The sequence below is a fragment of the Sinocyclocheilus grahami genome, unplaced genomic scaffold (genome assembly GCF_001515645.1).
Source record: "Sinocyclocheilus grahami isolate Dianchi unplaced genomic scaffold, SAMN03320097.WGS_v1.1 scaffold253.1, whole genome shotgun sequence".
In the NCBI taxonomy this organism is placed as follows: Eukaryota; Metazoa; Chordata; class Actinopteri; order Cypriniformes; family Cyprinidae; genus Sinocyclocheilus; species Sinocyclocheilus grahami.
Window position 1 is genome coordinate 1978675 of NW_015505432.1, and position 22936 is coordinate 2001610.

Consider the following 22936-nt stretch of genomic DNA (forward strand, 5'->3'; position numbering starts at 1 on the left):
TTTTTGCGTGTGTGTAAAGTTACTGTACTTGGTTACCAAAAAGACAACAGTGTCACTGGAAAGCCTGCTTAAGATTATAGTACCGTAATTGGGAGACATGGAATGTGTAAAGAAAAAAACAATGTATGTAAATATCTATTATTTCCAATCACGCTGTAATCTAACTGTGCATTTAGGTTGCATTAAATTCTAGTTACAAAATTAGCTTGAACGTTTTACAAAAAGGTTTTGTTTGTTGACTTTAGTTAGCTATAGTTTACATAAAATAACAATGAACAATATTAAAGGGATAGTTCACCCAAAAAATGAAATTTAGCCCATTATTTACTCACCCTCAAGCCATCCTAGGCATATATGACTTTCTTCTTTCAAATGAATCCAATCGGAGTTATACAAATTTTTTTACTTTGATCTTACAAGCTGTTTAATGGCAGTCAGCAGGTGTTGCAGTGCATCAGTCCAAAAGAAGTGAAATAAAGCGCATCCATCCATAATAAAAAGAGCCTCACACGGATCCGGGGGGTGAACAAAGGCCTCCTGTAGCGAATCGATGCATTTTTGTAAGAAAAATATCCATATTCATAACGTAATAATCACTTTAATCTAGCTTGCTATCCTAAATTAAATTATAAAATTTGTATCTATAAAATCTATATAATGCATTGGAACAGTAAACAACCAATTTCAGATGTAGCAAGGAGTATACAAGTAATTTAATGCATTATAACGTTGGTGACAATTGTTTATGAAAAGGTATAATGCAATAACTAATATTAAGTAATGAGACCTTATTGTAAAGTGTTATTATTTAGTATTATTTTTACCAATAATGTTAAAAATGGTATTAATTCCCACCATGATATTAGACACAGTACATAATTTGAGATATAGTGGAATTTTTTCTTTACATCTCGTGACTTTTACTTTTTTTCGTAATTCTGAGTTAACACTTTGCAATTTTGACCTATTTTCTCAGAATTATTAGTTCACCTCTCCCAATTCAGACTTTTTTATTCTTCTCAAAATTGCATGCTATAAACAGGCAATTGCAAGTTTACATCACAGAATTCTGACTTTGTAATATAATGCATTATGAATGCAATTTCGTGTATTATACATATAGGCTTCAAGTAAACTGTTACCACTTTTTCATGTTTTCTACATTGTAATTTTTTATCATATGTTCTCATTGTGTTTCAGGCAATATGTGGTCACAAACATGGAACAACATCTACAACCTGATGATCCCTTTTCCTGACAAGCCCAATGTAGATGTGATGGACACCATGGTTGCTAAAGTAAGCGAACAGAACTATATCTTGATGAGTGAATAATATCCTCAGCACTCCAGAGACTGATAAAATGATTTGTACCCATAGGGTTATAATGCTACTCACATGTTCCGGGTGGCTGAGGAGTTCTTCACCTCTCTGGGTTTGCTCGAAATGCCTCCTGAGTTTTGGGACAAGGCCATGCTGGAGAAACCCACCGACGGAAGGGATGTGGTCTGCCATGCCTCTGCCTGGGACTTCTACAACCGCAAAGACTTCAGGTACATTAATCATATCTCAGTACAGTAGTTCGTATTTTTGTACAATGGCAACAGGTATCTGATGCTTGCGTATTCCCTGAGGTATTCCGTCATTCTTAATCAGTTTTTGCGTGTGTGTAAAGTTACTGTACTTGGTTACCAAAAAGACAACAGTGTCACTGGAATGCCTGCTTAGTACCGTAGTACCGTAATTGGGAGACATGGAATGTGTAAAGAAAAAAACAATGTATGTAAATATCTATTATTTCCAATAATCTAACTGTCTAACTGTGCATTTAGGTTGCATTAAATTCTAGTTACAAAATTAGCTTGAACGTTTTACAAAAAGGTTTTGTTTGTTGACTTTAGTTAGCTATAGTTTACATGTCTTTGATCTTTCAAGCTGTTTAATGGCAGTCAGCAGGTGTTGCAGTGCATCAGTCCAAAAGAAGTGAAATAAAGCGCATCCATCCATAATAAAAAGAGCCTCACACGGATCCGGGGGGTGAACAAAGGCCTCCTGTAGCGAATCGATGCATTTTTGTAAGAAAAATATCCATATTCATAACGTAATAATCACTTTAATCTAGCTTGCGCCAACAGTTGTACACGGAAGCAGCTCCGGGCGGATGAAGTATGAGGTCAGCGTTGCGCATGCGCCGGTGAGTCTCGTGAAAACCAATGTTTGTTTACAGGAGCAAAGGAAGCAAAGTTTCCTTACTTTAGCAAAAGAAAACCAGTCTCCTCTTGGCTTATATCGAAATCCTCCGACATTCTTCTTTACAAATCCTCGTTACTTCTAATTCGTGACTGTCATTTTGTTTTGATCTCTCCGCTGCGCTTCCGCGTTCGTCACTTCTGAGCGGCCCATGCGCAACGCCGACGTCCTACGTCATCCACCCGGAACTGCTTCCATGTACAACAATGAACGCAAGCAAAATTAAATTGATTATTACGTTTTAAATATGGTTATTTTTCTTACAAAAACGATCGATTCACTACAGGAGGCCTTTGTTCACCCTTCATTTCACTTCTTTTGGACTGATGAACTGCAACACCCACTGAGTGGCATTAAACAGCTTGGAAGATCAAAGACAATTTTTTATATAACTCCGACTGGATTCGTCTGAAAGAAGAACGTCATATACACCTAGGATGCCTTGAGGGTGAGTAATTCATGGGCTAATTTTCATTTTTGGGTGAACTAACCCTTTAACAATACAGAATTTAAAACAACTGTATATCCGTTTTTTTACCTTCAAATGTAAGTTTAAAAACCATGTTGATGGTTCACCAACATCTCACACAGCGAACGGCTTCTGTTTCTTTCCCCAATGTCTCTTTTGGGAGTTTGTAAGTTTGGTGAGCGGGTACGAAATTCCACAAAAAGGACAGATTGCTTTACGGCAGCAACAAATGCACGGCTGTTTCTCACAATTGCAAATTATGAATTCGTCATTGTCAATTTGTAATTCTAACACTTTTTCTCAAAATTGCAGTTATAAATTAATTGCTCGAGTTTACATTTTGCAATTCTGACATTCTGAGTTTGAGTTTACATTTCATTATTTTATTTTTTTTACTTGTTTCATCTCATAATTCATGTTTTTTCATAATTGTGACTTTGTAACTTGTATTTAAGCATATAAACATGCAATTCTGAGATATATAGAATTCTATAAAAATATTACTGTGCGATTAAAAGCCACAATAATATTATTTATTTTTAAAAAAATGTATGCTGTGGCGGAAATAAGATTTCATACTGTCAGATTGGTCAGGATTATCAAATAAACTGAATCATTTGATTAATAGCACTACATTCTTAAGCTTTTCAAGTGAATCACCCTATGAATGCTTTCTTTCAAACTATTATAGAAATATAAGATGGGAATGGTAGGAAAAGGAAGATGTAATACAAAAAAAAATACACAAATTACCATCAAAGATATTCTTAAATAATATAGCAAAATGTGTGATCCCTGACAGAATCAAACAGTGTACCACTGTGACTATGGAGCAGCTTTTCACCGTGCATCACGAGATGGGCCATGTGGAATATTACCTCCAGTACAAAGAGCAGCCGGTCAGCTTCAGGAGAGGAGCCAATCCTGGCTTCCATGAGGCCGTAGGAGATGTGCTGTCTCTGTCTGTGTCCACACCCAAACATCTCCACACCATCGGTCTCCTGGACCAACTGACCGATGATGCTGGTAGGTGAAAGACATTCAGAATGATACTTATAGTGTAAACCTGAGACAAACTGATGACGTATTTGAAATTCCATAGAGAGTGACATCAACTACCTGTTGAAGATGGCTTTGGAAAAGATCGCATTCCTTCCTTTTGGATACCTTATTGATCAGTGGCGCTGGGGTGTGTTTAGTGGACGAACACCGCCTGAACGTTACAATGCAGAATGGTGGCACCTCAGGTACAGTAAAACTCAAACCAAAACAGGGTCTCATAATGGAACACTGAGGTCAGCAATCGATCATTTGTGCCATTATAGCATCCCTGTTCTGTACTTTATATATTTTTATATACTTGAAGTACACTACAAGCACACATTTAATTCAATTAAGCGCACTTCTTTTTCACAACTGTTTAATATTAAAGAGGTCACGATAGTTATGCTTATGTAACCTACCTTTTTATGAGGCATCAATTATTATTATATTTTTTGCTGCTTATTCTACAATCCCTACCATTCCAAAGTTTGGGGTCAGTCAAATGTTTATTTATGTATTTATTTAAAGAAATTAATACTTTTATTCAGAAAGGAAAAAAGTGACTGTAAAGACATTTATAGTGTTACAAAAGATATCTGTTTTAAACAAATGCTCTTCTATTGAACTTTATTACTTAATTATTCCTGGAATATATATACATGTACAGTATAGAGAGAGAGAGATTGTATTCCACAACAATATTAAACTGTGATAATAAATGTTTTTTGAGCTGTAAATGAGCATATTATAATGATTTATTACTCTATTTTTGATTAAATTAATATATAGCCTTGCTGACAATGAGACACTTCTTTTAAAACATAAAAAAAAAAATCTTACCAACCCCAAACCTTTGAATAGGAGTGTAAATACAAGTTAAATCTCCTTACATTTTGGTGTTTTTTTATGCTGTCAGTCAAGTAAGACAAGGTATTTGTATTTAAATGTGAACCAACAGTACTTTCTTGAATTGAATATGACTATTTTTCCTTTTATTAGGACAAAATACCAAGGCATCTGTCCACCAACCAGACGTACAGAGGAGCATTTTGATGCTGGAGCGAAATATCACATTCCTGGAAACACACCGTACATCAGGTGGGCTTATCATCATGAGCTGCCCGTACTCAATTATCAATCAATAATCAAACGTATGATGTACACAGAGAAGATAACTACTTTCTCTCATTTAACCTCTCGTAGATACTTTGTGAGCTTCATTCTGCAGTTCCAGTTCCATCAGAAATTATGTCAGGCTGCTGGACATACCGGACCTCTGCACAAATGCGATATCTACAGATCAAGAGAGGCTGGAGCTGTTTTAGAGTATGTATTGAGTTTAAAGTGCGACTGCCGGGGGTTTGAATGAAACCAAAAAATCTGTACATTGAGATTAAGTGCTACTTTATTCTGTTTGGAAGGAAAGTCTTGAAGGCTGGTTCTTCAAAGCCTTGGACAGAAGTGCTACAAGAGGCTCTGGGCACTGACAAAATGGACGCCAGCCCCCTGATGAGCTATTTTGAGCCAGTTACTACCTGGCTGCAGGAACAGAATGTGAAAACAGGAGAGACGCTGGGCTGGCCTGATTTTAATTGGGTGCCACCAGTACCAGAAGGCTACCCTGAAGACATCGGTAAGAATATGTGCAAACTATTTTTATTAGAACAGCCAGTTTAGCTAATTAGTTTAGTTAATTATATAAAGAAAATAATATAACACGTTACAAATAACACATTTCATCATGTCCCCTGACCTGCACATAAATACACCCGGTGGAAATGTTGTGTCTCTTAGCTGCAGAGTTGCCAAATCCATGTTTTTCAAGCTTGTGAAAAAGAAGTGTGCTTAATTGTACTGAATGTAGTGTACTTGAAACCTTTTTTAAAAAATGTACTTATAATGTGAAATTAATTAAAGGGATACTCCACCCCAAAATGAAAATTTTGTCATTAATCACTTACCCCCATGTCGTTCCAAACCCGTAAAAGCTTCGTTCGTCTTCGGAACACAATTTAAGATATTTTGGATGATAACCGGGAGGCTTGTGACCGTCCCATTACCTGCCAAGTAAATTACACTGTCAAGGTCCAGAAAAGTATGAAAGACATCGTCAGAATAGTCCATCTGCCATCAGTGGTTCAACCGTAACATTATGAAGCGACGAGAATACTTTTTTTACGTGAAGAAAACAAAAATCCCAACTTTATTCAACAATTTGTCTCTGTGTCTTTCCGTATCACCGTAGCACCATTTTGGAGAATATCTGCTGAATGCAAGCAGCGTACACTCTTCTGTGTCAGCCGCACTGCACAGATGCGCTGTTTTCATTCAATTCAAAGCGTAAATACACGTAGAAAACGTATCCTTGTGTCGCGGCTGACACAGAAGAGCGTACGCTGCTCGCATTCAGCGGATATTTTCCAAAATGGTGCTACGGTGATGCGGAGAGACTCAGAGACAAATTGTTGAATAAAGTCGTTATTTTTGTTTTCTTCACGTACAAAAAGTATTCTCGTCTTTTCATAACGTTACGGTTGAACCACTGATGGCAGATGGACTATTCTGACGATGTCTTTCATACTTTTCTGGACCTTGACAGTGTAATTTACTTGGCAGGTAATGGGACAGTCACAAGTCTCCCGGTTATCTTAAATTGTGTTCCAAAAATGAACGATGCTTTTACGGGTTTGGAACGACATTGGGGTAAGTGATTAATGACAAAATTTTCATTTTGGGGTGGACTATCCCTTTAAATAAAATGCCACTTGAAGGGATAGTTCACCCAAAAATGAAAATTTGATGTTTATCTGCTTACCCCCAGGGCATCCAAGATGTAGGTGACTTTGTTTCTTCAGTAGAACACAAACAGATTTTTAACTCCAGCCGTTGCAGCCTATCAGTCGTATAATGCATGGCAATGGTAACAAAATCTATGAGAGTAAAAAAAAACATGCACAGACAAATCCAAATTAAACCCTGCGGCTCGTGACGACACATTGATGTCCTAAGACACGAAATGATCGGTTTGTGCCAGAAACCGAACAGTATTTATATCATATTTTACCTCTAATACACCACTATGTCCAACTGTCTTTGAGCGCGCGCACGGCATCCGGTGTGTGAGGTGTGTACGCGCTCTGGTGTAGTTTACGCAAGCGCTGGAAGTGATCTCTCGTGCGTATACGTCACTCATTGTTTACACAGTGCACAGTCATTGTAGGTACGACGGCTAATCAAAATGGTACTTACTTGCGCTTATCTGGATTGTCCAAACCGACTTAAAACTAAAAGATTACGTTCTCTCGCATGAACTCATTCGGGAGTGGTGACTTTCCACGTATTCCCAGCTTCTGAGCCTGCTGGCCTGAAGTTATGGTTGATTGCTCTTCGGCTGGATATCAACACACCCATTAACATAAACTACGCCAGAGCGCGTACACACCTCACACACCGGATGCCGTGCGCGCGCCCTAAGATAGTTGGACATAGTGGTGCATTAGAGGTAAAAAATGATATAAATACTGTTTGGTTTCTGGCACAAACCGATCGTTTCGTGTCTTAGGACATCAATGTGTCGTCACGAGCCGCAGGGTTTAATTTGGATTTGTCTGTGCATGTTTTTTTTACTCTCATAGATTTTGTTACCATTGCCATGCATTATACGACTGATAGACTGTAACGGCTGGAGTTAAAAATCTCTGTTTGTGTTCTACTGAAGAAACAAAGTCATCTATATCTTGGATGCCCTGGGGGTAAGCAGATAAACATCAAATTTTCATTTTTGGGTGAACTATCCCTTTAAGTGTACTCAACGAATATTCACTTTCATGACTAAAGTTCTTAAAAAGTGCACTTTGTAATAGTGTAAAATTATAAGTATAATTTAATTAAAAGTAAATTTTAAGTCATTATGTTTTAATAATATTTGTAATATTATTATAATATCTAAACTATTATAAGTTTTAAATTAATTGAAATGAACATGCAATGAAGCATCCAAAAACATCACATTAGGTCTGCACTTAAGTATATTGTTTAAAATCAAATTATATCCTTAGCGTCACATAGCGGAATTACAAAAATAAAGCATATTTTCAAACAACCTTTGCAAACATGCACTTCTGTAACAAAATACTAATTTCGTTGAGGGTGATAAACCCATTATAACAGTACATTTACTATTTACTAAAACCCAATAAACTGGGTTAAGGGAACATACTTGCGCATGGTTTTTCCATAGGGAGGTTTTAATTTTTCTCTCTTTGATGTGAAAGTTAGACATGATTTTGTCTTTATCAGTCTCGATTTATTTTTTTCCGATTCCGTTTTTGATATTTTAAAATGCTGCTACCTTTTATATTAGGCCTACAATGCCTTCTCAGAAAATGAGCAAAACTCATTCTCATGTTTCTTGAATGCCTCAGGTAAAATAACAGATGAGATGCTGGCCAAGCAGTTCTTAGAGCAATACAACAGCACAGCGGAGGAGGTCTGGAATGCGTACACTGAGGCCTCCTGGACCTACAACACTGACATCACTGAAGCCAACAAGGAGATCATGGTGAGGCCCGGCCTGCTCTCTATTCTACAACACCACTCATTCTCAGAGTCTCATGCTGCTATTTTTGGCTTTAGCTGCAAAAAAACTTGGAGATGGCCAACCACACAAAGATCTATGGACTAGAGGCCCGTAAGTTCGACACCAGCGACTTCCAGGACGAGTCGGTGAAAAGAATCCTGACCAAACTTAGTGACCTTGAGAGAGCTGCACTTTCTGAAGATGATCTTATAGAGGTAAGACAAACAGACAGATGATAGACAGACAGACAGATAGACAGAGAGATATGGTGACTTACATTTTTGTCTGTAGTAACTTACAACAGGTTGCAGTTGTTTTTGTTAGAGCTGAACTTGGACTTTTTGAAAGACTACATTTTGACTTCTCATATATTTTTCATGTTCATAGTACAATAATTTGCTAGCATCCATGGAGACCCTGTACAGTGTAGCCACAGTCTGTAAGGATCAATCAACTTGTCTGCCTCTAGATCCAGGTGAGTTCACTTTTATTCATTTTTCTATACTGTTCAAGAATTTGGGTGAAGTTTTATTATTATTATTATTTAACAAGAATACATTAAATTGATCAAAAGTGACAATAAAGAATGTTACAAAGTAGATATATTTCAAATAAATTCTGTTCTTTTGAACTTTTTACTAACCAAAAATGTATCATAGTCTCCACAAAATATATATTAAGCAGCACATCTGCTTTCAACATTGATAATAATGGAAAATTGAGCAGCAAATTAGCATATTGACCTTTTTCATATTTCTGGGTTCTATAGTTATATGAGAAATATAGTTTTTGATCAAATAATGCAGCCTTGGTGATCAGAAGAGGCTTTCAAAATTTTGAACAATTTGAACACTTTTAGACAAGATTTTTTAAGATTTATGTTTTTTTTTTAAGTTTTAAAAGTTATGCACACACTGTGCAAAAACTCACTGTGGCCTTTTCTGTCTTTTGTTAGTTATGCTAACCACAAACTGTTTGTAGTGGAACAGTGAAAAATTAAAGTGCTTACAGAGTCTGTTTTTCATATCACAGCCTGCCAAATTGATTACTATAACCCCTTATGCTGTTTTTGATGTGTTTGTGTTTTGTTTTCCAGATCTGAATAAGATCATGGCCGAGTCCAGGGATTATGACGAGCTGCTGTTCGCCTGGCTGGGTTGGCGTAATGCCTCGGGCAGAGAGCTCCGCAGCAGCTACAAGAGATATGTGGAGCTTGCCAACTTGGCTGCAAAGAGCAATGGTAAGTGCCTGAAAATAAAGCACTTTTTGTAAGAGGATCTCTTGCAACACGGGGCAGCTGGAGAAAGACATTTAATACTTTCTGTGAATTAAATTTTCAGGCCACATTTTACAAACTTACTCCAAGTGGCAATAAACACTGACTCACATTAAGAATAGTTCCTGAGAGCTTTGAATGAAGCTCTAATGTTGATTGTATATCTAATATCAGGTCACACGGATAATGGGGCATTCTGGCGTTCTCTGTATGAGACCCCCACCTTTGAAGAGGATCTGGAAGCCTTGTGGAAAGATCTAGAACCGCTCTACCTCAACGTTCATGCCTATGTGCGCAGGGCACTGTACAAGAAATACGGACCAGAACGAATCAACCTTAAAGGACCAATTCCAGCTCATCTACTCGGTGAGAGATGAAATATATATAGTGTAATAAAATATATTTTTAAGATGCTTTGGTAAGTAAACCAAAACATGATATAGGCCTACGTGCAGGGCCATCCTTAGGGGGGTGCAAGTGGTGCACGGTGAACGGACCCACCCCCCCCAACGGACCAAGTGGGGACCCGCTCCCTACTTCACACTGGGCCCCGCGTCAGCTAAAACTGGCTCCCTTTTACTTCATGGGAATTGAAATTTGAATCATTTTTAAAATAAAAATCAACACAGAAAATCAATCAAAAGAGAAATTTTACTAGTAGCAGGTTTTATGCCAAACTGTGTGTTTTGTGAGAAAATCAGCACGATCTCACTGAAAACGTACTGTATCTATTTTACAAGGTGGCGTTTTCATGTTAATTAATCATAAATTAGGATTTTAGACAAAAAGCAAGCATGAAGGTCCACACCTAAACATAGCTATCACTGGGGAGTAAGCAATTTTCATATGAAAATGTACGAATAGGTCACCAATTTGCCAAAACGTGGCCACAGTACGGTATTTGACCTCCGTGAACAAACGATTGAGACTATTTTGCCGACGTTTTGCGTTGGGTGGGGGTAGCGCTGGGTGGGGAAGGTGGGAAATTTTATTGATTTATTTTTTTAATCATAAAGACATTTTAATCATTAAATTGCTGCTCTTTTGCATTAACAAGTGTAGTTAGTAATAATATTACATATTTATTTGTTGGAAATGCACATGTGAAGCACTGAGATGCAGATAAACTGAACTTTTAACAACAGTATTTACTTACTTTGTGTAATTCAGTCACAATGTGAAGAACCTTTTGATATTGCATGAGACTTTGTGAACTTCATACTTCAGTACAAAAAATGTATTTCTTGACGTTTCGATATTAACTGAATCTATGCAGTGGGTTGTGAGCAATATTAGATCTGCACTTTTAAATTTCCACTGGAAATAGTAAACCATCCGGGAACCTTTTGGATACACGTTACTCAAATAATACTATGATTTGGGACACACTAATTATAATTTTAAATACTATTTAGGATGGATAGTATGTGAATTGGGACACAGCAACTTTTTGGAGAATTTTTTTTTTTACCATAATAGAGTGGCTGTGTATACACACCTCGGACCCATAAAAAAATATGTAAAAGTGAACTTTGCATAATAGGTCCCCTGTAAACTGACAGCAGCCTTATAAACCTCATCACTCACTGCTTTTGACTTAATAACTTCTGTAGCTTTAATAAAAATATTTAATTCACACAATGAAGACAAGTATACAGCATTTTATTTTTACATTTGACTATTCTGCAATATTACAAACCTTGAGATATCATTTTAAATGTTTTTTGTTTATTTTATCTTGGCATTTTTTGTCTCGTCTCCTCTGAGACATGATATATTCATCCATCAAGCAGCTGATACCATTTTATTAATTAATTAATTTATTTATTTATTTATTGTTTCTGCACTTAAATACAATTTCTAATATATATATATATATATATACTGTATATATATATACAGGGCTCCAGACTCATTCTTCCCACTGGTCGCTCTTTTGCAACTAACTTTCTCAGTGGGACACAGGAGCACATGATTTGGTCGCAATTTATTTTTTTGCTACAACATGGTATTAATCAATGCATGCTGATGAACTTATCACAGTTTATAGTTGTATGGAAACGAAAGTGGTAAACATTCAACCTGTTCTTTTTCTTCAGTATTTGTGATTTGAATTTTGTGAACAGGGGTTCCTCTTTTGCTATGTTATAAGCCGGTCTTCGGATGCTTTCACTTTCGAATTTGCGACCTTGTCACGTTTTACAAGAAAAGATAGGCTAATTGTCTGATTTTCTTACATACATAATACATCTATAAAATAAAATAAAATAAAAGAGAGTTTCCTTACATAACGTGAGGCAAACAGCAAAGATAACAAGCTTTTCAAAATTAAAACAAAAACAAAAGTAAAACTAAACTTGCTGTCGGTGACAGTGCTTGCATGTTTTTTCCCCCACAAGAATACCAACATGTTCACCCTCTCTAGTTTAAGAGGCAGTGTTTTACTTTACTTTAGCTTGAAAGCCAGCCATCGTTTCCTCAATATTAGTGTCATTTTTGCTTTGCACTCCTGCTGACGTGGCGAGTATAAACCATGCTCTACTCTCTAAGCGTGGTTTCGTTATGCTTTCAGGTTCGTTTGTCGTTTGATGTTTCTCATATGCAACAGAAATGGCAGCGCTTATGAGTTGAACAATGCGGTGGTCACGCCAGTGCAACCGCGCACAAAATGTAGTCGCACAGGCAGAACAATTGGTCGCAAAATGCAAAATCGCAGTCTGGAGTCCTGCTAATATATATATATATATATATATATATATATATATAATTATATATATATATAATTATTATTTTTTTTATTCTATCAGCATGTACCCTTAGGGGCTTCATAGTCATATGACAGAATCTTTTACTGTGATCTTAGTGTAGAACACTAAATATGGTATTGTATGGATATGGATGTATCCATCTAATTTTAGAAGGCTTTATGAGTCTTCACCCATGCTAATAGTGGGGTACTGATGTACATGTGGGAAAACCCAGAGCTGAGCGAATTTAAGTTTCAAACTGGTGCTCTGATCTGCATTTTCTGTCAGTCTTTCTTTGTCTTTTACCGCCCTGTTTCTCAGTCTGACCGCCTGAACTTGGGTCTGAACTGGAAGCATCTCCATGTGGTGCTGGAGGGTGAAAATCAGGGTCTAATTTGATCTTTTTCAGTTCACTGCTCACGATCCTGCCATAATTCTCTCTTTCTCTTTTAACACCCTGATCCAGCTTAACTGGGCGAGATGGTCCAGGCTGTTCATCATCTATGATGCACCCTTTCATTGGTGATCCTCCAGGTCTGACCTCAATATTGTTGGAGTGAGACAGTCCTGGCTGCTCTTCATCATTTCTGGAGCCTTTCACAGGTGATTCTCCAGATGTGACCACAGTGTCATTGAGGTGAGACAGTCCAGACTGTTCTTCCTCTTTGCTGGACCCTTTCATAGGTGTCTCCCCACATGCTGCTGGTGGGGTACTAATATACAAGCAGAAAAACGCAGAGGTGAGGGAATCAATCAAAGAATCAGACTGGAGTTCCAATGTTCTCCTTTTCCGCTCTACACTCTCTGATCTGCCAGATTTCTCATCTCTTCTTTCAACACCCCGTCTCCTCTCAACTTGACTGACTGAGCTTAGGTCAGAACTGGATGTATCTCCAAGTAGTGCTCGTGAAGAAAAGCCTGAGCTGAGGGAATCCACTGAGTAATCAGAAGCAGAGCGATGGTCTGATCTAATCATTTTTCGTTCTCTGCTCTCTGATCTGCCAGAATTCCCTCTTTTTCTTTTAACACTGCATCTCATCTCAATCTGACAACCTGTGTTTCCATCAGAATTGGACATGTCTCCAAGCGATACTGGAGAAGAAAAGCCGGAGCTCAATCTGTTAGCCATCTGAGCAAATCTACTGGTAGTGGTAATCTACTGATTAACCGCAAACTGGTATTTCATCAGAGGAAGTCTGATATTCTGTCACTACTGCTGCTATGAGCAACTGACCAGGATGGTCTAAAGCTTCTGGAATGCTTGTGATGTCATAGGTGTGATCATTTGAACAATCCCCGCTTAAAAAACAGCAACACCTAAACAGCTGTGCATGTTCTAATGCTCTTCTGTGAAGGTGTGTGTGTATTAGAGCAGCGCGGTATAGACAAAATAATCACATTTCCATTCTTTTCACAGCTATTGTGATTTTATTTGCGATTTTGGTAACTGTTTTCTCTTGTTCACGTTACATTCAAAATTGTATTTCAGTGTACAAGACCACACGCTTGATAAGTAAAACTGTAATGTCATGTCTCTAGAACAGACGAGATACAGAAAAATACATTAAAATTGCAAGACAAAATAAACTAAATTAAAGGTTTGTAGTATTGCTGAATAATTAAATGTAAAAATAAAATGGTGCATAGTCATCACTGTATGCATTAAATCTACAGTCATTTTTATTAAAGCTACTGAAGTTATTAAGTCAAAAGCAGTGAATGATTCTCTCCTTTTCTTTGCTTGTTTGATGAACATTAGGCACACAGACAGCAGCAGCAGGTTTATTAGGCTGCTGTCAAGACCTAATCAAAGATCCTTGGGATTTCCTTCCAACTGTTTACATTCATTCAAGACATAAACAAATGTTTTACTTGAATACTCTCTCTGACGGGCATGTTTGACATCATTCTGCATGTATTTGACCGTTTTAGTGAAAGAAGCTCAATTCAGCACACTGACATGACAGATGACAGACGTTTAATAACTCTTTTTAGCATGAAGCATGTCTCTCTTTTGATTTTCTCCTTCATGCTAATTTCTTTATCAATCTAATGTAAATTGCTTTGAGCAGTCCTGTGCTGGGCAGATATAATGTCATATAGCAAACCATGACAACAGCCTCAAGCCTTTAACTTTCAACCCTAAAAATGATTTTTCTTAAAATATTTATTATTGTTGGACCTCAAGCAGTTTTTGTCAAAACTGATGTTTTTATCTAAACGATATAAAACTCTACCGTAAGGTTGAGATGTCTGTTAAATCTTGCTTTACATGTGCTGTAGTGTTTCATGGGCTTTTTTGAATAATAACAGTCATTCAGCAATGAAATACATTTCACACATCAGGGCCATTTTTACAACAGGAATATTACAAGCTTTGTGAAATATCTTAGCCAATTTATCATTCAATGTCTTGTCTGACAACAGCTCATCATCATGTGAATCATACAAAAATGTACAATATTTAGAAAAATATTTAACATGAAGGTCCACCCCTTAACATAACGTCACATAAGAAGATGATTTTGACTAATTATGCCTATTTATTCCTAATTAATATTCCTATCAATATGTCTAACGAATTACCAGTATATTTTTGGCACCATTGTGTGTAGCAGCGTACTACTAAGTGTACTACCTAATAGTAGTGTACTACTACTAAGAATAGAATAGAACAGAATAGTTGAGTGGAGTGGTGTTACAGGGGGAAAAAATCATATCGTTTTTGACGTTGACTTTGTAAATGATGATTTTTTTTTTTTTTGGTGAGCTCTTATTTTCAGCCAAATCTGAATTCTGCATCCTTTGCCACCTCAATGCAAATATAACAAATTATTTGATTTGAACATTTTCAAATCTTTTTCTAACCATGCATCCCTACATAATTCTTTAAACCCAAAGTTTCTCAGTTTCTTCACAGAAGTGGTTAAACATGATCAACTAGGCAAAATCTACATAATTTCTGCAAAAAAAAAACACTGTGTGAAATGTATGAAATGTTTTTCAATGCTGAATTTACTGAAATTAGCTAAATTTATCAAAGATTAAAATCATTGAAAATGGCATGGATATTATGATTTTTTTCTGCTAAAAAAAACCCACCGTCCACATCTTTTTCTTTTTTCTTGAGGGTTTACATTGATATTCTGTAGTTGTCTGCGGCAACTCCAAAGCAATCGACAGGATTTAATGTGCTTTCAAAATCATCAAGCGTGACTGTGTGTGTGTACATATCACTGGCTACATTTGCACGTGTGGGAAACTGTGTGTACTTGTGTTTGTGTGTACGCAATGGTTCCACATGGCTGGAGATTAAATGGCTTGGAATTCCAAGCCCAGTGGTTTCCTCCAGTGCCATTGGTCAGAGATACTACACCATCTCTCACATCCTGCCTTTCAGTTGGCTGATGTTCTTCTCTGCTTGGTTTTTCTCAGGAAATATGTGGGCCCAAACGTGGTCTGCCATCATGGACCTTGTCATTCCGTACCCTGATGCCACACAAGTGGATGCCACGCCAGCCATGATTGCTCAAGTAAGATTACAACTAAAAACACATTCTTTAATCTTTTTCTATTCCGACAGTCTGATTTCTTGGAAAAAGCCCAGTTTTCTGAAAGCAGTGGCTGTTTACATTAAGTGTCAAATAAGGTAGATGCTGTTTACACTGAGTGTAAATAGTGGTAGATACTGTTTGCACCAAGCCTAAATAGCAACACATAGCATCTTGTTTGCATGGAGTGCAAACAGGTATGATAGACACGTTTTATGCTTCCGTGTGCATTCAAAATCTCATTGGATTATTGAAATACAAACATTGCAAACAAATGTTTGTTGTAAATGATATATTGTTTGGTGAAGGCTTTGTGCAATGGCATATGAAGGCCATAAATGGCACTCATACATACCTGTAAATGTCTGTATGGTGTCCTCTGATTGTGCAGTGCTCTTTGGTTCTTCAGGGTTGGGACCCCAAGCGGATGTTCCAGGAATCGGACCGGTTCTTCACTTCTATAGGTCTTCTGCCCATGCCTCCTGAGTTCTGGAACAAGTCCATGCTGGAAAAGCCAAAAGATGGACGTGAAGTGGTCTGCCATGCTTCTGCTTGGGACTTCTACAACCGCAAAGACTTCAGGTACAAGCCTGATATCACAGTAAGATGGTCCATACTAGGGCAGAAGAGGTTTGATATATTAGTTTAATAATGGAGGATGTGATACCTTTTGTAAAAAAAAAAAAATTATGTGAAATTTGTCCAGGTAGCAGAATTGTTTAATATAGATATAAACATGGATATTGAATGTGCATTTGTAGTGTACTTCAAATGATAAAAGTATATATTTTTTAAAACTGTACTTGCAGATTATATCAATGAAATTAAAGGTCACTGAAAGAAAGTTCACATTCTTTTAAAAAGTGTTCTTAGCAATGTCATACTTAAAATTTGACTTTTTACACTGGTTTAAAGGGTTAGTTCACCCAAAAATTAAAATAAGCTCATGTTTTACTTACCCTCGATTACTCGACCCTCCATATTTTTTACATATAAAGCTTTTCTGTACAGTAGAGGGTTTGGTTTTGTCTTAATTCAGTCACTATGCTTCCTATAGGCAGTACAAAACAAGGCAGCTCGCTAGTTTTGGACTGAGCCTATTTCTCATGAACTGTCTAATATGTCTCCCTGGCCAAACAAATCCTAATTTCAACCACTACTGTTGTTCATTTGATAAAGGGAGGATGCTAGAGCTGTAAAGACATCTGAAACAACAACTTTCTAGCCTTTTCCTTTCCATGTGTTATCTTGTGAACCTAACTTTTCCCATCCTGTTACCATCTCAAGGATCAAGCAGTGCACGGTGGTGACCATGGACGACCTCATCACCGTGCACCACGAGATGGGCCACGTTCAGTACTTCCTGCAGTATAAGGATCAACCCATCTCTTTCCGCGATGGCGCCAACCCTGGATTCCACGAGGCCATCGGTGACGTACTGGCCCTGTCCGTTTCCACACCTAAACATCTCCAGAGCATTGGCCTGCTGGACAAGGTGGAGGACAATAAAGGTACAGCTCATACATCTACAAAAAAAAAAGCTTGCAACAAAACACATAAAATGCTAGTTCAAACCCTAAGTGTCTTACTGGTCTGTAGAAAGCACCATCAACTTCCTGATGAGCATGGCCTTGGATAAGATTGCCTTCCTGCCTTTTGGTTACCTAATGGACCAGTGGAGGTGGAAGGTGTTTGATGGAAGGATCTCAAGCTCAGAGTACAACAAAGAGTGGTGGAACCTGAGGTGACCGTTTTTCCGTTAATCCATAACTAACGTTACTGTTAATAGGGCACTATGATTTAGGTAATGAGGAAAACGTGGACTGACAAAATGCGGATAAATAAATAAAAAGTAGGGCTGTATACTTAATCAAAACGCAATATGGACTACTGTCTGTAAATATTAAAGCGCAAAAGACCACTATTTAAATATGAAGTCAGCGCCGCAGTTTCGTCTAACATTACTTTTTTACATATTGAATGACGCTTGTTTTCTCAGCCTCTACTGTCTCACAATATGAGGACATCAAGAAATGAACTTCATCTCCAGACCTTCTCTGAGAGTCACTTCTAGTGGTCGTAAAGTGGTTATTTTGATAGCAGTCTATCACCACCCCGCGTTTGAAGCACTGCTTCGAGAAGCTTCGAAACATATCAAACTGCCAATGTCACGTGATTTCAGTAAACGATGCTTCGTTACGTCATAACTGTTTCAAAAGTTTCAGAATTTTAATGGTTCGTATTTCTCATATTTAATTTATTGCTATTTAATGATTGTGCCTCACACGTCCTGAAAAGTGAAGCTGCGGTCTCTTTGATCACCCCCTGGTGGCTGGCTGCAGTACAGGTCATAAACCCCGCCCTCTCCATGCAAACGAATGGGAAAAATTCACTTCCAATACAGTTTTCCGAAAGATGGTTTTGGTCATTTAAGGTATCACGCTGATATATGTTCAATTGTTCGTTTTTGTGATAAGTTTGATTTTAGCTAGTCATTTTATGCTATAAAAATGGGGTGTGTCGTTATGGTTGATTGGGTCTGCGGGAGTTTGATACCGCGGCTCTACCTCACGACACTACTGCGCAGACTCTGGCTCCAAACGAATCTCTACTGCGCAGACTCTGGCTCCAAATTACATAATTTACTCAAGATGGCAGCGGCCATACTGAGATGCTTTGGCTTCACTTTTCTATAGTGGAAGGAATAGGAGACGCGTCGTCCATCTTTTTTTACAGTCTATGTTCGAAACAGTGAATCATGTTGATGCTTCGAAAAGGTTAGTTTCTGCAATCGTTATCGTCAACGGTCTTCAACCCTTGAAAATAAAAGTTCGGATTAGCTTGAAGAAATTATAACATATATTACTATTGTACAGTAAAATGTACCTCTCAAAATAATAATAATAACAACAACAATAATACAGTTCATAAAAATAATATTAGCCTACAATAATTTCCATCCATGTTTTCAAAAAATACATTTATATAGAAAATATATAAATAGAGCATGTCATTTTAAAAATAAAGTTGTTTAAACTTTTCAAATATTTAATGACAGCTCAGAGGCAATGCAGATGTAACAAACGTGAGTGTCAAAATAAAGGTGCATCTTAAAAGATACTGTAGCCTATATATGTTTTTTTAGCGTGTTACATCGATACATCATATTGTTTGTCATTTAACTGATGCATTGATCCATATCGAGGTATTGTTACACCCCTAGTTGATACTGTTGTTTGCTAATCAGTTACATTAACATCAAAGCTATGCAATATGTAAAGTTGTACCAGAGCTGAATTTGCGTATATTATACAAACAGAATGAAGTACCAGGGATTGTGTCCACCTGTACCTTGTCTCAGATGGAGCTTAAGTAAAGGAACACATTCTATTCTTACCATGCAGTCAATACTTTTTGACAAAAACCACCTCTTTTTGAAAGTATATTTATTATTTTTGGTCAAATTTGTTTGACTATGCAATGAAAGGTAACTTGTAATTTATTTGTAAAATTTCAATGTTTGACTGCTGTCTTCAATTATTTGTATAGTCTTAGCTGTATGCATTTCTGATTGATTTTACTGGTAAACCTTTATAGAACATAAAGAATTATACAGACATTCTTGCTTTGTGTATTGTCTGAGTGCAGGAACATTTAATAAAAATGAGCCTTCAATTAAAAAAAACATTTTTAATCTTAAAAAAAAAGAAAAGACCTTACAGACCATCATGTTATTTTTTCTGTGTGGACATATTTTCTCAACTCTATACCCAGGTCTGAGGTATACAAGCATTTGCTCAGAACGCAATGAACTCTAGTGTTTCAGTATCCAACTCCCCTCTAATAACTAAACGAGTCAACCAATGTGGGCTTCTTTCTGACAATCCACTCCAATCCACCACTTGATTATATTAAACTTCACTAAAATATAACACTTCAAGCAATTAACCATGTGATCATTTTCAGTATTCCCATCACTGAACGTGGACTGATCTGAGCTGAACTGAATTGAAATCTGCAACAATCCTTGTGGCTTGGCAGTACATGTACATCTTTTTAATAGAAAATCTAGCATTTGTTCAAGCATAAAAGCAACATTCTTCACTAGTTTCTAGTAGCTGCTGTTCTGCAAAAAAGGGTCAACACAATACTATTTGAGTAGACAGTAAAACAAAAAAAAGAAAAGAAAATCTGAAATAGACAAGAACAGAGTGACTTGCGTCAAATTACACCACAAAATCATAAAAAAAAAAAAAATCAACATTGAGTCAAACAATAAGTGAAGTTTGGGTCAAGACTATATATTGACCAAATCAGCTTTGATTTTTGCTCATACAATACAAATGTTTTTTTCCCCGTATTGCAGTAATATATATATATATATATATATATATATAGAGAGAGAGAGAGAGAGAGAGAGAGAGAGAGAGAGAGATTCACCCAACTAATGCTGACAGGAACATGATGGTTTGGGCAAACATTTTACACACTTAAACACTGTAGTCTTCCTCCATGGGAGGAAGTAGCTGGAAAAAAAATTGGAGCAGTTCTTATGCAGTGTTGCAAAATAAGTGTCCAAAGACAAAGCAATTGGAACTTGAAAATCGAGTCTATTTCCTCAGTGCTGTTTGATCAGAACTGGTTTCAAATCAGTTACAGCATGATGGAAAAGATCTTCTTATCTCAATGAGTAAAATGACCCAAGGCTCTGGAAAGGGGAACTAGTATAGTGACATTAAAAAAAAAAATATTACAATGGAATGAAATTTAAATTGCAATGAAACACACAAAGCAAGATTTAAAGATTTCAAACTAGGAAAATAAATCAGTTGCTCATTACTAAGTCAAGGACGTCCCAGACAATACTCTGGCTTCGTTGAAAGCGGTTTAATGGTCTACAAATCACGATATTGCACACAGACCAACAAACATTTCGAAACGTTCTCACTGCGTGATTGGCGGCTCCAAACGCCAGTGTCTGCTGAGTTGAGACAGGGTTAATAAAAGACATCCTCCAATCATCACGCTCCCCAGGCTCTGGACGGAGAGAGGTGAAGAGGTCAGTAGTAATATTCATGCATTTCTGTCCAGTTGGTGACCCAGGGTTTCTTGCTCAGTTCTTGCTCGGGCTGAAAGGCCAAGTTATAGCGTTCCTCTTTGCGTACTTTCACTCCATGGTACTTTGGCATTATCCTGTAGTAAACGGTCCTTTTGAAGAAACCGCACTGCTCGAGACAGACAGAGAATCAAAGAAACGTTTCAGGTAAGACTGACGGATATGCTTTGCAATGAAAATTTTAAAGTAAATACAAGTAATTCGATTTTAAATGTTAGCATTTATTCACCCTCAAGACAAGCCTGTATTATTTCTTCTTTTGCTCCATAAAAGCATCGTAAAAGAAGCTCATATGACTTGTGCTCTATATATTTCAAGTCTTCTGAAGTCATTTGATCAATTTTACAGCTAGATTTTCTCATGTTGTTTTTTCAAACGTGCTGCGTTGTGATTGGTCATGTGATGAATGAGAAAGCTGTTTACTAGCAAATTTTGTGATTCTTTTATAATGCTTTTTGTCATTTTTGGAGCTTTGCAGTATCAATCTAAAAATCCACTTTTCTTGAAAAACAGCAGCATGGAAATTGTGCATCTTTTTTTGTGTTTGACAGAAGAAAATACATAATATGACAAAAGGGTAAGTAAATGATAACAGAAATGAAAATCTGCTCAAAATGTACTCGCCCTCAGGCCATCCAAGATGTAGATGAGTTTGTTTCCTCATGGGAACAGATCCGGAGAGATTTAGCATTACAACACTTGCTCACAGTGAATGGGTGCCGTCAGAATGAAACAAATCACGTTTTAACATTAAACTGTTGTTTATAATGTATAATAATGCTTCCTCCAGTGAAAAAGTCCATCCCCTGTTGTCCTCTCACATTAAAATCCACTAACATATTTGTTCTGGCTTTTAAACATTGCTTGATCTGTGCATATTTCTCTCCTGATTCAGAGAAATTGCTTTTTCACTGGATAAAGCAATATCATGGATAGAGGATTCATGTTTTAGCCAGTTTGAAGTGGATGGATTTGTTTATTACAAACACGCAGCTTTTCACTAAACGTTAATTGATGGACTCAATTCATGTGGATTATTGTGATGCTTTTATCAGCTGTTTATACACTCATTCTGACGGCACCCATTCACTGCAGAGGATCCACTGGTGAGCAAGTGATGTAATGCTAAATTTCTACAAACCTGATAAAGAAACAAACTCACCTACATCTTGGATGGCCTGAGGGCGAGTAAATGTCCGGCACATTTTAATTTTTTGGTGAACTATTCCTTAAAGCACTGTATAAATGCATAGACATTATTAAAGAATGGGGGAAAAAAACTGAATCTTCATGCTTCAATTAGGATTAATTGAAATTAGTGTACACAAATTTTTTTTAAAAAAATATTTAATTAGTGGAAAAAGTGCATTGAGATTCTCATTTGAGCTCTACGTCTCTGGGAATATTAAGGGTTATTGAGCAAGACAGAGAGAATGAGAAATGAAAAGATTGTTATTTGACTCTGGCAGGGAAGGAATTACGGAGGTAAGCCAGAAAAAAGATTTGTGAAGTGAAAAGTCAGAAAAAGCGTATGGTAACTAGAGATCTCCAGGGTCTGCTTTACCGAAGGGCCCTAACAGTGCTGCCATAGCGTAGGCTCAGTATTCCTCCGTCAGCCTCTCTGTCTCAGAGGGCTGGATCTTTATTTCTGCTTTCTGGGATTTGGCCTCATACATCTCCCTCCTGCTGGCTCGTCGGAAGAAACCGCACTGTGGAGGAGGGGCGGAGCCCAAGGCGGGACATTTATTACTGATTTAAATAACAAGAGGCAGTGACATTTCACATCAAGGGTGCACTGGGTCAAATTGAATTTCATGGACTGCAAGCATGTGGTTTAAATCTGTCCTTTCATTTGCGTTTATTAACCATCCCTGGTTAAGTTATAGTTTATAAATAAATGTTTTA

General features: G+C 37.2%; 2 protein-coding genes across 2 annotated transcripts in view; one reads left to right on the forward strand and one right to left on the reverse strand.

The window, feature by feature from the left end:
• Positions 1-1205: 1205 nt before the first annotated feature.
• Positions 1206-19907, forward strand: LOC107598651 (angiotensin-converting enzyme-like). Its single transcript, XM_016290042.1, has 18 exons — positions 1206-1298; positions 1380-1552; positions 3521-3744; positions 3821-3965; positions 4762-4860; positions 4966-5088; positions 5184-5395; positions 8187-8323; positions 8398-8556; positions 8729-8816; positions 9438-9581; positions 9792-9983; positions 15800-15897; positions 16325-16497; positions 17203-17426; positions 17515-17659; positions 19235-19287; positions 19882-19907. The coding sequence occupies exons 1-18, from the start codon at positions 1206-1208 to the stop codon at positions 19905-19907; spliced, it is 2508 nt and encodes an 835-aa protein (XP_016145528.1).
• A 423-nt stretch (positions 19908-20330) lies between these two features.
• itga3b (integrin, alpha 3b) overlaps positions 20331-22936 on the reverse strand; it is a 56372-nt gene continuing 53766 nt past the window's right edge. The window contains exons 25-26 of the mRNA XM_016290044.1: positions 22596-22740; positions 20331-21140 (exon numbers count right to left, since the gene is read on the reverse strand). Of these exons, the coding sequence (XP_016145530.1) occupies positions 22630-22740 (111 nt within the window). The 3' untranslated portion in view covers positions 20331-21140; positions 22596-22629. The remainder of the gene's footprint in view (positions 21141-22595; positions 22741-22936) is intronic.